At 38.6% G+C, this 13,372-nt stretch overlaps 1 protein-coding gene across 4 annotated transcripts in view; it reads left to right on the top strand.

The window, feature by feature from the left end:
- The window catches only part of fhit (fragile histidine triad diadenosine triphosphatase), a 247,998-nt gene that overhangs the window by 205,857 nt on the left and 28,769 nt on the right, over positions 1-13,372 (top strand). For 2 of the 4 annotated variants that reach the window (XM_083534321.1, XM_083534322.1), the window contains one exon: positions 6,759-6,827. The exons of 1 other annotated variant lie outside the window; for it this stretch is intronic. In XM_083534321.1, coding sequence (XP_083390447.1) covers positions 6,759-6,827 — 69 coding nt within the window. Of the gene's footprint in view, positions 1-6,758; positions 7,233-7,399; positions 7,510-13,372 lie in introns of those variants that run through there. One more of the 4 variants, XR_014532253.1, reaches the window with a different exon arrangement.

The raw sequence follows: 13,372 nt of genomic DNA, 5'->3' as shown, positions 1-13,372 counted from the left end.
CTTGAGTAAACGCGTGTGACTGGCAGATCTCAGCAGAGACCGCGTAAATATTAGTTGTTCAGCGACGGCGTAGGTCCTCGTATCCCATCCGCGTGCCTTTGTGCGAAAGAGCAATCCGGAGCATATGCTAAGCAGCGTGAAGTAAAATGGTCCCCATCGAACCACAAAGCAAGATGAATCTCTTGGTAAATTACGCACCGCTTTTCGGAAACCGCGTTTGCAGGAAAAAAAAAAAAAAAGAAAGAAAGAAAAATCCCTCTTTCTCTAATTAGGAGTTCTGGCTGTAAGAGTCTGTCGCTTTTACCCCCTGTCTTAATAGGAGCACAGCTGTTCATGACAAAATACATTTGTCTGGCTGTCTGACTGGATTTAAGCTAAACAGTATAAATGGCGGCGCAGCCATTTTGCTCGTTTGTCCCGAGTCAGGCGCTAATTAATAGGCATCTGTTTTAATTACGAACTTTTACGAACCAATTTTTTTCTACAGGAACTCGTTTTTCCCAACACACTTTTTTGTCAATTTGGGTGTTATTGAAGGACAATCGCTAACTTCCTTGACGGCGAAATGATGGAAACGTCCAGGGAAGTAGGTTTATTTGTTTGTGAAAGAGTGGTAGATAAGAGGATGAGAAACACTGAAACAAAAAAGACTTTTAGTGAAAAGCCATGATTCACTGGTCATTGCACCGGGAAAAATCACATGATACTAGTTTGGAGTTTTTTTATTTTTATTTATTTTTTTATTTAATTTATGTTTCACATGTGGATGTAATGCACAAGCTAATGGGAAATACCCGAAATGCATGTGAGGAAAATATAGAAGCCGAAGCATGCGAAATAAAATGAAATCGCACACACTACATCAGGCGTAAAATTGACAAGTTAAAATAAATGGATTGAAATAATGAAAAAAAAAAATAACATTGGAAATGAATAAAAAAACCGATCTCTTCATTTCAATCAGAACAATTTTTTCCAATTATTCTTTGACCTATTTATTTTTCACATATAGTGCTTTTTTTTCTTTTATCCCTCTGTATATTTTTTATGTATTTTATTTATTCATTTTTTTTTAACACTTGCATGCCTAATTACAGTACATGAAAAAAATTATACACTAATAAATTTAGATTCAGGAATAAGTTATAGGTTAAGGCATGTTCTAATCACAAACTAAATCTAAGCTCATGTGTGTTATGAATTCATGTGTGAACAACAATAAAGTTGAATGCATGTATAAATACTACATAAAGGTTAAACTAAATCTAAGATGATGTAGGAGAAAAACATAGGAATGAAATGTGCGTCATTATATAATATATATATGATCCTTTTCCTGTCTTCTTTTTCGGACAAGCCTGATTTATCCTGATGCCCTACTTCTAGATGGAGTGCTTTTCAACTAGAGCCTACTTGCTGGGCTGAAGATAGATTTTTAGACTGTTTATCGGGAATCATGAGGTTACTGTGGCAACTCAAGAACCACAAAGATGGATTTGGACTATGATTAATGTAAACAGTCTGCTACACTGGTTTAGCAGTACATTTGCCATGAAGAGTTTTTGCATGTAAGTGTCCATCAGTTGAACAGTTGATAACAAAGATGGAACTGTAATAAATGGACATTTGGTGTCACCCAGATGAGGGTTGGTTCCATTTGTGTCTGATTTCTGGAGTTTCTCATTTCCACTGTTGCCACTGGCTTTCTCATTAGGGATTAATTTACACAGGATTTATTTTTACGGACTCATCTGTATATATATATATATATATATATATATATATATATATATATATATATATATATATATATATATATATATATATATATATATATATATATAATATGTTATATTATATAACTTATAATTTTATAATATAACTTCATTGGATGAGGGGCAGTGGCCCAAAAGGTCTGTGCACGTTGTGTTCATTATTTTTAATTTTTAATTTTTTAATTTTTTAATAAGAAATATATCATTCTGAAAGCAGTAAAAGAGAAAAAAAAGGATTTTTATTGTTTCTCACACACAGAAAATGAGAAAATTACATATTCATTTTCTCTATTCGCTTGATCACAGTCGAATAATTCAAATATTTCACCACACCAAATCTGACTAATGACTAAAGTGCAAAATATTTCAAATCTAACATCTAATCCTAAACTGAAACTCAAAATACATTTAAGTGCTGCACTTTTCTTAGGGGGAAATGATATAATAATATGAAAAAAATGAAAAATAATATTATACAAACCAGAGCAACATATTTAGAGATCGCAGACAATCTAGTAGAAAATGGTGCAGGGCGGTTAAGGGTTGGGGGTGTTGGGGGGGCTTTTGTTTAGGGTTGTTCTGCAATGAGGGTGTTAAGATTTTGTGCACAGAGTAACATGGTAAGAAAAAAACACGTGTCCGACTGCTGTTAACTCTCACTCTTGTTGCTTTTAAAAAGCATGTAGTGATCCATATGAGCTTCTCAGACATTGATGGATTATGTGCTGATAGTTAACCAGGAATTTTACATTTACATTTTTTGCATTTGGCATACAACTGAGCAGCTATGGGGTTAAGAGCCTTGCTCAGGGGCCCAGAAGTGGCAGCATGGTGTGACCCAAAGGCCAATGCCTTCACCACTCAGTTCCAACCTCCAGTGCTGAATTTACACCTGGGTAGTTCAAGGTGAAATAACTCAAAGTTAAAAAAAATGGCAGAAAAGATGAAAAACATGGCAAGAACCTATAGCATAGCCCTAAGCATATTTTAAATACTGTAATCCCCCGTTTATCGCCGTGGTTACGTTCCAAACCCGCCGGCGATAAACGAAAAAACGCGATAAACGGACGCCAATCCCAAAAAAAGCTATTTTATGTATACAATACTGTACTGTATTAACATTTAACTTCATTTTATAATTTTGTATTATATTTTTATTAATACATTTCATTATTTTACCATAAAACTCCATAAAAACTTCCTATAAGTTAAATTAAATTAAATAATTTCCTATAAGTTTTTTGATCTATCGTGCTATCCGCTAGAGATCGGGAAAATCAGTTATGTGGCAAATGCAATTCTGCGATAAACCTGAGGCGCGAGATTCGAACCGGGCTAAAACTAGGGCATCACTGTATACAGTGGTCCCCCGGAACCCCCGCAGCCCCTGTGGTACCTGAGTAAATACATGCAGACATTATATCACTTTAATACTATAATGTGTTTGAAACAATGTATGTAATTTGTTAGTAAAACCAATGTTTAAAATGTTATTCCTAACGATCCTGAACATTCGGTCCTGTTGCGGATTCCCACGGATTTTGAGATAACTCGCAACTTGCTGTTAAATTAGGTTCCACATGAAAATCCGCGAATTTTACGAGCTCCGAACATGCGAATTATCGGGGATTCACTGTACTAAATTTTGACCAATAACCGTGGTTAAGGTGTTTGCTTGCTGATCATGAAATATCAACACCACCAACCTGTCACTTTTGGGGCCCTTGAGCAAGACCCCTAATCCTCAATTGCTCAGTAGTATAAATGTGATACATGTTCTGTAGGGCACTCTGGAAAAAGGTGCCATAAATGTAAAAACATGAGCAAGAGCACAAGAAAGAAAGGGACACGTGACTGAGAAGCAGCATAAGCATGAAAAGTGACGTGTGTAGGTATTCCTCATCCCTAGGATGGCAAAGCGTTTCACAAGCACACGCAGGAAATGTTTGACTCCTCAAAGCACATGCAAATTGGCCCGTGACGCACGTTAAACGCCTGACCTTTCCCTTTTATTTATTTATTTTTGTCTTCTGACTCATGCTAATATATTTAGAAACGGGATAGCGAGAGCTATCGCGCTACACCGAGCGAGGATCCAGGTAGCATGGGGAAAGGTCGGATACATGATATTTCTTGTTCGGTGAGGCGCAGTGCTGTCTGTGCTACAACTCAGAAACCTAAATGACATTGCATGAGCAGAGTTTCCCACTGTACGTATTTAGCCTCGAATGCACTCTGTTAGCCTTTTAGCTCAAAGTTTCCACACTCCACTGGCTTGGCATTTCAGAATCCATTGTGAAAACAGCTTCCTAAACAAAAGCTCTGTTTTTTCCTCTTCAACATTTCCTCAAGGTAGACAAATTTAATAATACAGTCATTATGCAAATGGACTCATTACCACATGGCAACAAGGCAGATGCCTGCAAAACACGTTATGCTGTTTGTAAGATTTATAAACAGTTATTTGCCGAGGCCACGCGCTGTTTATCAAAGCAGACTAATGAAAAATGAATAAAAAGCCCAGCGGTGTGGTTATTATACCCGGGACGAGTGCAGGGTGGCATGACGAGCAGCTTTTGATGATGTGTGGACGGTGTTATTTGCGTCGATTTATGACCGACTCTTGATGTGTCCACTGATGATCCTTCATCAGTCCTTGAAGAAGAAACAGAAGTTGAGACACAAAACTGATCTTAGGGTGAAAATAGAAAGAATAGAAATGGTAGGAAACACTTTTACCTCGAACAAACCCAAATGTAAGGAATATTCGCTCTGAGAATGTTTTATTGGTAGCACGAACATTTATTGTGTGTGCCAGTGTAGGAAGTTGAACGACAGTTCCATAGTGCACTGTAACACATAGTGGAGTTTTTTATTAAAATGCCAATGTTGAGGTTTTTCCAATAAAACTGAGCGTTTTTTTGTCAATGTGACACTTTTTTTTTTATCCATTATGCTTAATTCAATTCGACTATATTTGTATAATACTTTTTACAATAAACTGTGCCCCATGTTGCTATAAAAATAAATAGATTTAATTAATTAGTCCCTATACATGTATCCCTAATGAGCAAGCCAGAGGCAACTGTGACAAAAAAAACACCTAAGATGATTAGAGGAAAAAACCTTCAGAGGAACCAACCTAAAAAAGGAACCAATCCTCAACTGGGTGACTCCAAATGTCCATTCATTATAGTTCCATCATAACGATTATTAACTGCTCCCTAATGGACACTTTGTTGCTGCCAATTGCAGCCCTAAGTAACTGTAGCAAACTGTTTATATGAGATACAGTCCATGTCATGATTCTTGATTTTCCACTGTAACCTCATGGTTGCAAGCAGTCCCCAACGGAAAAGTACTCCATCCAGAGCTAGGGATGAATCAGGTACACCTGTAAAAAAGAAAGGGACAAAATCACTGTATATACGAGGGGTGTTCAAGTCAAAGCAGGACTTTTGAGTTGATATTATAAATGAACAGATTTTAAAGAGTGGAAATTGCTTAAATTTTTCCACATGCTACATGTATACATTTATCCCGGCATTTATCTATTGCCTGGATAGATTTGGAATACAAAGATTATGCCTGAACCATCTTATGACAGATGGCATCTGGAGACCACCAGGACCGGGATTTTCACTGTCAGACATACGGCCATCTTTAAAACATTTACAGGATTCGAATATCTTACTGCTGCTGAGCGTCTCATCACCATACTGCGCTTGAAGTCTTCTGTAGACATCCGTCGGTTTTACGCCTTTGTTCACGACAAACGTTATAACCACACGCTATTCCATGCATGCTCTAACACTGTTGTCTGCCATCTTGATTAACGGTTTCTTTACTGGCCCGCGACATGTGCGCCGCCTATCAGTAATAGGACACACTAGCCGCTTATTACTGCATGTAGTACCGCCACTCTAGCATCCATTTTTATACCTGCACAATCAAAGTCCCGGGTTTGACTTGAACTCACCTCGTATTATATAATGATGTATATTTCATCCTTATTTCATGTTAAATTTAGTTTAGTTTCCGCAGTTAACACTGTAAATCTGTACTGTTGTGGAATGTCTACAATATACGTTTGTTCCTGTCAACATTTATGCTATAGCAGCTATAAACACTCATTTCCTCACCTGCCTCTTTGTTTTATACCTTATCCTTTTCTCTTGAAATAGAAAACAAATCAGCTCGCCCTTGTGCTTTGCGCATCCTGCCTGCTTTACCACAGCGCCATTAGTCTTAGTCGAAAAATTCGTTTCACGTATCATGAGACGTGTCGCTTTTTTTTTTTATTTCCCTTTTAATTGCAAACTATCACTGACTGCAAAAGTACCGGGACTGGTTGATTTCTACAGGCCCCTGCGGATGCCCTTTTATTCCTTTCACATGAAGGAGAAGTTCATCATAAACAAACAACCAACCAACCAACCAAAAAAAAATCAAACACAAAAATAAACACCATTTTATTTCTTGACTAATGCAATAAACACAACATGGTACGTTTTGTGTATTTAAAAAAATGTAAAAAGAAGCGTGACAATTGTGTAGGGAGTCAGAAAACAAAACAAAAAAAAAAACCTTGACTAATGTGCACCCAAGGAGAGCAGCGTTTCAGCCGTGTACAGCCGTGTACAGCTGTACAGATTGTCGACTTTGTGACAGCATATTGCAGCCGGGGAGCTGCAAAGGACATCTGACAAAGTCAATTTAAGTTTTTTAAAATGGTTAAAAAATATATAATGAAAACAAAGAATAAAAGAACCCACACGTGCGAGTCTCAGAGGGATTCCGCAGAAGTACACTTGGAAGAGTTTTACTGTAGGACTCTTGTGAGCTATGAGGAAGATAAATACTACTCAGCATGCCAGATTGCAAATTAATGACATGTTGTATACGTGCTTGGTAGAGCGTAGTAGAGCTGAGAAAAGAGAGTGATCTGTTTTTTTTTTTTTTTCCCTTTCCCAATACCTGTAGCATGTCCATGTCCACGTGCTGCCCAGGAAGCCTGGAGACTTTGACAGGAACGACAGCATCTATGATGAGGTAAATCATAAGGTGTAGGTTTACACCTATTACTTCAGGTTTGGGGGAAGGGGGGAAGGCAGGGGTGGAGTTTGGCATTCGGGTTCTTATTACAATGTTAAATTTAGTATATAGAATCGGATAAAAACACAACCCCTATTATGCTGTATATGTTGTATTCGTAAAATACCGCTGTAACATTACGATGAAAGCTGGTGAATTGTGGTATATGGAGCCCTCTCTGGTAGAAACATGCTATTGCAACCTCTTTTCAGTAACTTTTTGGCCACAAAATCAAAGCGATAGAACAACAATACTTCACCCCAGATCCAAAGCATAGTCTACAGTTTTCTAGCTTGGTTATGGTAGTGCAAAACTTATAATGATGCCAATTAAAGTCTTATCAATATTTTAATTAACAAAAGAGTCCTGGTTTTAAAAAATCCTTCCCTACTCAAACGATTAGCTACAAAATTATTTAAAAGATTTACTTTTGTTTATAGTTTGCTTGTAGTAAGGAAGGACGTAAGTAGCAAGTAAGTAATTCAATCCAGCTTTGATTTTATAATTTTCTATTTTTATTGTAGAAAAAGACAAATTAGTGCACTAGTATGCAGTCTGGAGCCCATTAGTGATGATGTAACATTAGTCCATTAACGATGATGATTATCCGTATTGCAGACAGGTTCTAAAAAATAAAAAATGCTGGTTGTCATGACTTCAAACATTCCTTTCAACAAGAGCTGGTATTACGGCTAGCTAAATAAAATGGCAATGGTGTAACTGTATGTAAGATCATAACACAAACCAAAGCTACCAGTACCAAAGGCTTGGTGTATTTACTGATTACCAACATACAGTTCAGCATCAGTTCAACATCAAGTAGAACGACATCTATGAGACACTGTGAATGTATGTTAGTTGGGATTGATCTACATTTTAAACAAAAAGTCGCACGCTTCCAGTTTCGTGTGAGGAAGAAAACTTCAAAAAGTGCTTTATTTAGTAATTTATTTTAAATAATGTTAAAGTAGACTTTGAAAGTGCAGCTACGTTACCTGAATTCAACACTAAAAGTTAACGATTTGTACATCCCTAATACTATATATTTGAGGATTCTCATTAACTGCATTTGGTGTGTTTGCTAATTGTAGGCTTAAATTAACCTCCGTCATGCGGTAGAAAGTCAATATTTGCAGTTAAAAATTCTTTTTTGGGGGGGATTTTTCGTGGCTCAAACGCTAGCAAGGTGCGAAAATGAAATAGTGTGCAAATTTTACAGAGCAAAAAAACAGCTGCTATTATATACTGCAAATATGCTTCAAAAAAACATTCCAGCATCTTTATGACATCTTTCGAGCCACGTTTTTATATTCATAAATTCATTTCGAATCCGTCCAAATTTGGAGCTTCTTTCCAGCCTAGCCTTGTTGCTCTGGACCCTGCTATGATAAACTGCTGCCACGTCTCATGTGCCATTCTCATAAATACTAATCTGGGTCACGCATGCAAGAGGACACTCATAAACCTCAGCGATGCGCCGAACTTGCCGCTGCGGCGTGCGTCCTCAGGCTAGCTGTAAATACAGCAGGTAGCCACAACACCACTTTTCACTTCTTATTGCCTGGATATGTTTGCAAATGTATTAGTGACAAAACTTGCACACAGAAATACCTTTAGGGTTTTTTGTCTCTGTAATACATTTGCATTCGTATATATATATAATATATAATATATATAATCTTTATTTTTTTTTACCCCTCATTTATAGGACTATGACATTTTAAATGCACTGCCAGAGGAAATAAATAAATTAATATATAGCTGCCACTACAGGAATATCTTAATGACCACTTTTAAATAGTGCTCCAGGGGGAACAAAAAGAATAAAATATACATGCTTGTGTTGTCAAGAAGGTCTGGAATTACTTGCTAAAGGGATTTGTGCCACATGGCACAGTGCTAAACAGTGTGTACTCACACCATTTAGGCAGAAAAGAAGTGCTCAGCTTTTTTCAGGCTTTTTATTTAAATGGTCTTTCAGTGAATTAGCATGCAGAACCGTCGTCTGTGCGGATCGAGTTTTGTTCTTTGTTTCAGCTACAGATTCCAATAGAAATGGATTGGTGCGTCATACACACCGTCTTCACCTGCACACCGTCTTCACCTTCTTTTTATTTGCACACGTTCTAATTATTTGCTATAAAACAAGATTTGGGTAACGAGCATTTTTAGCCCAGAGTGTTTAACTTTCAGACAAGGTTCCAAGTTGCACCCTATTTAGAAACAAAGGAACTATTCAGCTGCTACTTTGGCTTGTCTTTCTGGGCAGAAGAACCATCAAGCCACATTGCACTTGGACACCAAGTTCGTATGGTTCAAACATCAAACATACAAACAAACACCCTGTACTTATGAAGATAGCAAACAATGCTTTAAATAAATGTGCAGACATTGTGCTTGCAGCTTTGCTTCATGATCCGAGATTTTCTCCCTCGTATTACTTGACATCTTTGATGGGAAGTGATGTATACGGTAGTGATGGGAAGGTCAGATCATTTTAGTGACTTAGTTCTTTGAATCTCGTTCGTCAAAATGAACAAATCTTTTTTGAGTCATGTCGCTTCCTTTAATTCTTTAATCACCTTCATAGCGTAGGTATGTGGAAGTCACGTGATGAACTAGAAGAGTCGAGAGGTGAACGACTCAATTTTGTTCTCAATTTCCTGTACACGCTTAGCGACGGTCATGCGCGTCCTGTAGAAAATGAACGAATCACTCTTTGAAACGACTCATTCTTCTGAGTCACGTTAGAAACTCATTTAAAATAAACGAATCAGTCATGAAACGACCCGTAATATACAGTCAATATACAATACACCTGTTGTGTCAAATCTTCTAAAATATCGCTACGCCCAAACCTGCTCAGAAAGAGTAAACTGGATGACTGGGTGGTGTTGATAGACAAGTATTAAGACATTTCCAGTCAAATTTGGTTCTTCCTCAAACTGCTACTACAAAGCTTGAAGGGTCACAATTGTAAACGATGCCTCTAGATGCATTAGCAATAAATTCCCCCTTTATTTAAATTAGGAGACCCAATGAATGTGGGATGAATGTGGGATAAATGTGAATGCTGACTGTAGCCCAGGCCTTCTCACCTCACCTACATCACTTTGCTAGCACCACTGAGGCTGAATAAATCTCCACACGAACACTTCAAAATCTAGTGGAACATCTTCCCAGTAGAGGGGAGGTTATTAAAACAGCAAATAAAAGGTTTGAGTCCATATAGTGTAATTCCTGAGCCTATAGCATACAGTAAGTCAAGTATAATAGCGTCTTGATGTCAGTATTTTTCAGGCTATGTCACGAATAAGGTCGTACTACGCCACTAGAATTGTTCAATTGTACAGTAGGGACAAAAATGAGAATGTAAAAAAAAAAAAGTCAAGCTTCCTCATTTGTACAATGTTCTTGCCTTTACCTTCTTTTTGCCCAGACTCTTTATCTCTCCCTTTTCTTTCTCTCCGATTTGCTATTCTTTTCAGATCTGTTTATGCTTTCCTTTGTGTCTGGCTGTTAGCGAACCTTTCTCTGTGTCTGTCTCCCTCTCTTTCCTTGGCCTCTCTCACCTCCAGCTCTGCCAACGTCTCTCTCTTTATCCACCTTTTTCTCTTGTACCCTTACACGCTCTCTCTCATCCATCTTTAGTCCCCCTCCGACCCCACCGCCAGCCCCAAAATCCATCCGAACGCAGGCCTCGTCTAAGCCACAGCCGATGTGGCCGTGACCGAGCGGCTGTTTATCCTCAGAGCGTTAGGCGGTGGCCTCGCGAGTGCCATTTTCTTTGTCACTTCACTTAGACGATGTGACATCCGGCACAGTGTGGTCATAAAGCGACTGACAGCGTGCCTCTGAAACACACTGGCGTTAGCTGTAGCTTTTGTGCTCTCGCCTGCTCTGATGCAGAAGATGGCATTTTCAATTTTCTTCGCCGTGTCACCTTGACGAAAAAGCTGCTCCCATTGTGGAGCGTTTCTTGTTTTGTGTCGCTTTTTCTTGTCTTTTGAATTGTTGAACGAATAAAAAAAACACTCCTTTTCATTAAACCTCCAGAAGATGACTAATGGAATAGGAAAATAGCGTGTTTTTTTTTTTTTTTTTCTTTCCCTGAACGGTAATTTAATAAATCAGGGACAGTATGTGCATTAAAGGATGACACCGGCACTGCTAGAAAAAAAAAAAAAAAAAAAGCCTTGAGCGACTCAAGCGTTCATGCGTAGGAACAATGTCAGCAATTAACGCTTTGTATTTGTCTCTTATTACTTCAAGTCCTGGCTTCTTGTCCTTAATGCACTAACTGGCTATTAGCCAATATGGCTGCTGATGTGTTTAAAAGGAAAAGAGACACTCGTTTTCCGAGAGAGCGGTGATAATCAGAGAAAAGTGTGCCGTTATTGAGTTCTTCTTTCTGCCCCTCAAATCGTCTTTAAGAGCACCTCTCATTACCGCCTCCGAGCTATAAAACACAACAACTCTCATTTAAAACTGCTTTATTGGTTATAAATGTAGAAAAATGACTAGATATATTGTGTTACAGGAGCCTTCTGTGTTAGTAGGGCATGAACAGGATGTTAGACCCTGTGCAAAAGAAGTCTGTGCAGTAATAACTTGACTAGTGGGATAATCAATTTTGATTCCTTCTAACTAATGAGCTGAGCAGTGTGTTCAGTAACCTCAGCTGGGGAAAATGGTATTAATCAAGAAGTCCTGAGAAAGCAGTTTGGCAATACTTCATTACTTTATTCTAATATTCAGATTTATACTTTATATATATTTATGCATAATTACTTATGCACACTATCTGTCTGTTTGTCTGTCTGCCTGCCTGCCTGCTTGTCTGTCTGTCTGTCTGTATGTCTGTCTGTCTGTCTGCCCACCTGCTTGTCTGTCTGTCTGTCTGTCTGTCTGTCTGTCTGTCTGTCTGTCTGTCTGTCTGTCTGTCTGTCTACCTGCTTGTCTGTCTGCCTGCCTGCCTGTATGTCTGTCTGTCTGTCTGCCTGTCTACCCATCCATCTTTTTGTCCATCCACCTATCTGTTCTTTCTTTCTTTCTTTCTTTCTTTCTTTCTTTCTTTCTTTCTTTCTTTCTTTCTTTCTTTCTTTCTTTCTTTCTTTCTTTCTTTCTTTCTTTCTTTCTTTTCTTTCTTTCTTTCTTTCTTCTTTTTTTTTTTTTTTTTTTTTTAGTTCCACAGTTTATCCCCTTTGTTAAGCACTCAGATCTCAAAGTGTTGAGTTGTTGTGAAAACTAGTCCTGTTTAAGTTTCACCATAATACCACACTCCACTTCCTTATCCCAGTCATGCGGTATTTTTCCAATAACATCCTATTGTTCTCACTTTCCTCCCGGAATCATTTCAGGGGGTACCCGTGATGAGTTGACCTGATTACAGCAAGACAGCCAAAGTCATAACCACTTTTCTAAGCAGGATCTTGTGTGATATTGCGTGCTCACTGGTTTCAAGCTTGTTAATTGGCATTGGCAGCCAAGCCTGGGCTCAGTAAAGAACTCATGATGGACGCAGCAGCCATGCAAAAATGCCAAAGGTTTTTTTTTCTGTTCTGCCTGCATCAGCTCAGAACGATTGGCTTTGATTATATCTCTCGTTTCCTACACCAGGTCAGGGTGTCCGGAATGAGTCTCGGCGGGCTTGTTGAATGAATTCCGCATATTTTGTTCTCAGATTATGTCCTCTCATTTCTCTATCTGTCTATCCGATCAATAAATCCTCTCCAGCCTCGCCTCAGTTACCCAGAAGGCTCCATTTATACGTCCAGCTCCCGCGACACTGAAATCAAGCTCCTCTTGCTTTCGTGCTCAACCCTGATAACAATTGATAGCCGTGTTCATTAGATCTTTATCAATGGCTTCAGCCGCAAGCTGGACGGAGATACCGAGCTGGGAGTGAAGAGCATTCTGCGGATCCAGCCGGGTTTTTTTTTTTTTTGTTGTTGCTTTTTTTTTTTTTTTGCAGAGCATGATTTATCTCCGGTCTCTTCTTCCCTTTTGTGGCAGCGTTATTAGAGAACATGAAGGGGGAGAGGGCAATGTAATGAGAAATATCATTGTCTCCTCATGTTCCTTCCTTCACCCCACAGTGTACAATCCATCTCCCTGACACTCACCTAGTTAACGTTTTTATCAGCGGGCCGGAAAATTCCAGCCCTGTCCTCAAGGTGGGACTGGAGGCCCCTTCCGCTAATAGTTTAGATAAAGACAAAGAATTGGCGGCGGCGGACTCGTTTTTTTGTAAACGATGCCTGATAAGTGCTTTGTAACTCTAGTTGTTGCTGTTGATCAGGAACGAAGCCAAATGCAGAAGATTTTCGCTTGATTTCCTGTCACGGCCTTCAGGATTTGTAACTAAGCTAAAAAGGGTGCTTTCTTCTTCTTCTAAATTTGGTTTATACACTCCGGGTGTGTGAATGTTCTAACAGATTAGTAGTGCAAAGCCATGGTATTTTTCCAGCCGGTACAGTAGAATTTATATTTCACAGCGCATG

Source organism: Silurus aristotelis (genome assembly GCF_946808225.1).
Source record: "Silurus aristotelis genome assembly, chromosome: 28".
In the NCBI taxonomy this organism is placed as follows: Eukaryota; Metazoa; Chordata; class Actinopteri; order Siluriformes; family Siluridae; genus Silurus; species Silurus aristotelis.
The sequence above is the reverse complement of the archived record's forward strand: the minus strand, read 5'-3'. Positions and strand labels throughout refer to the sequence as shown.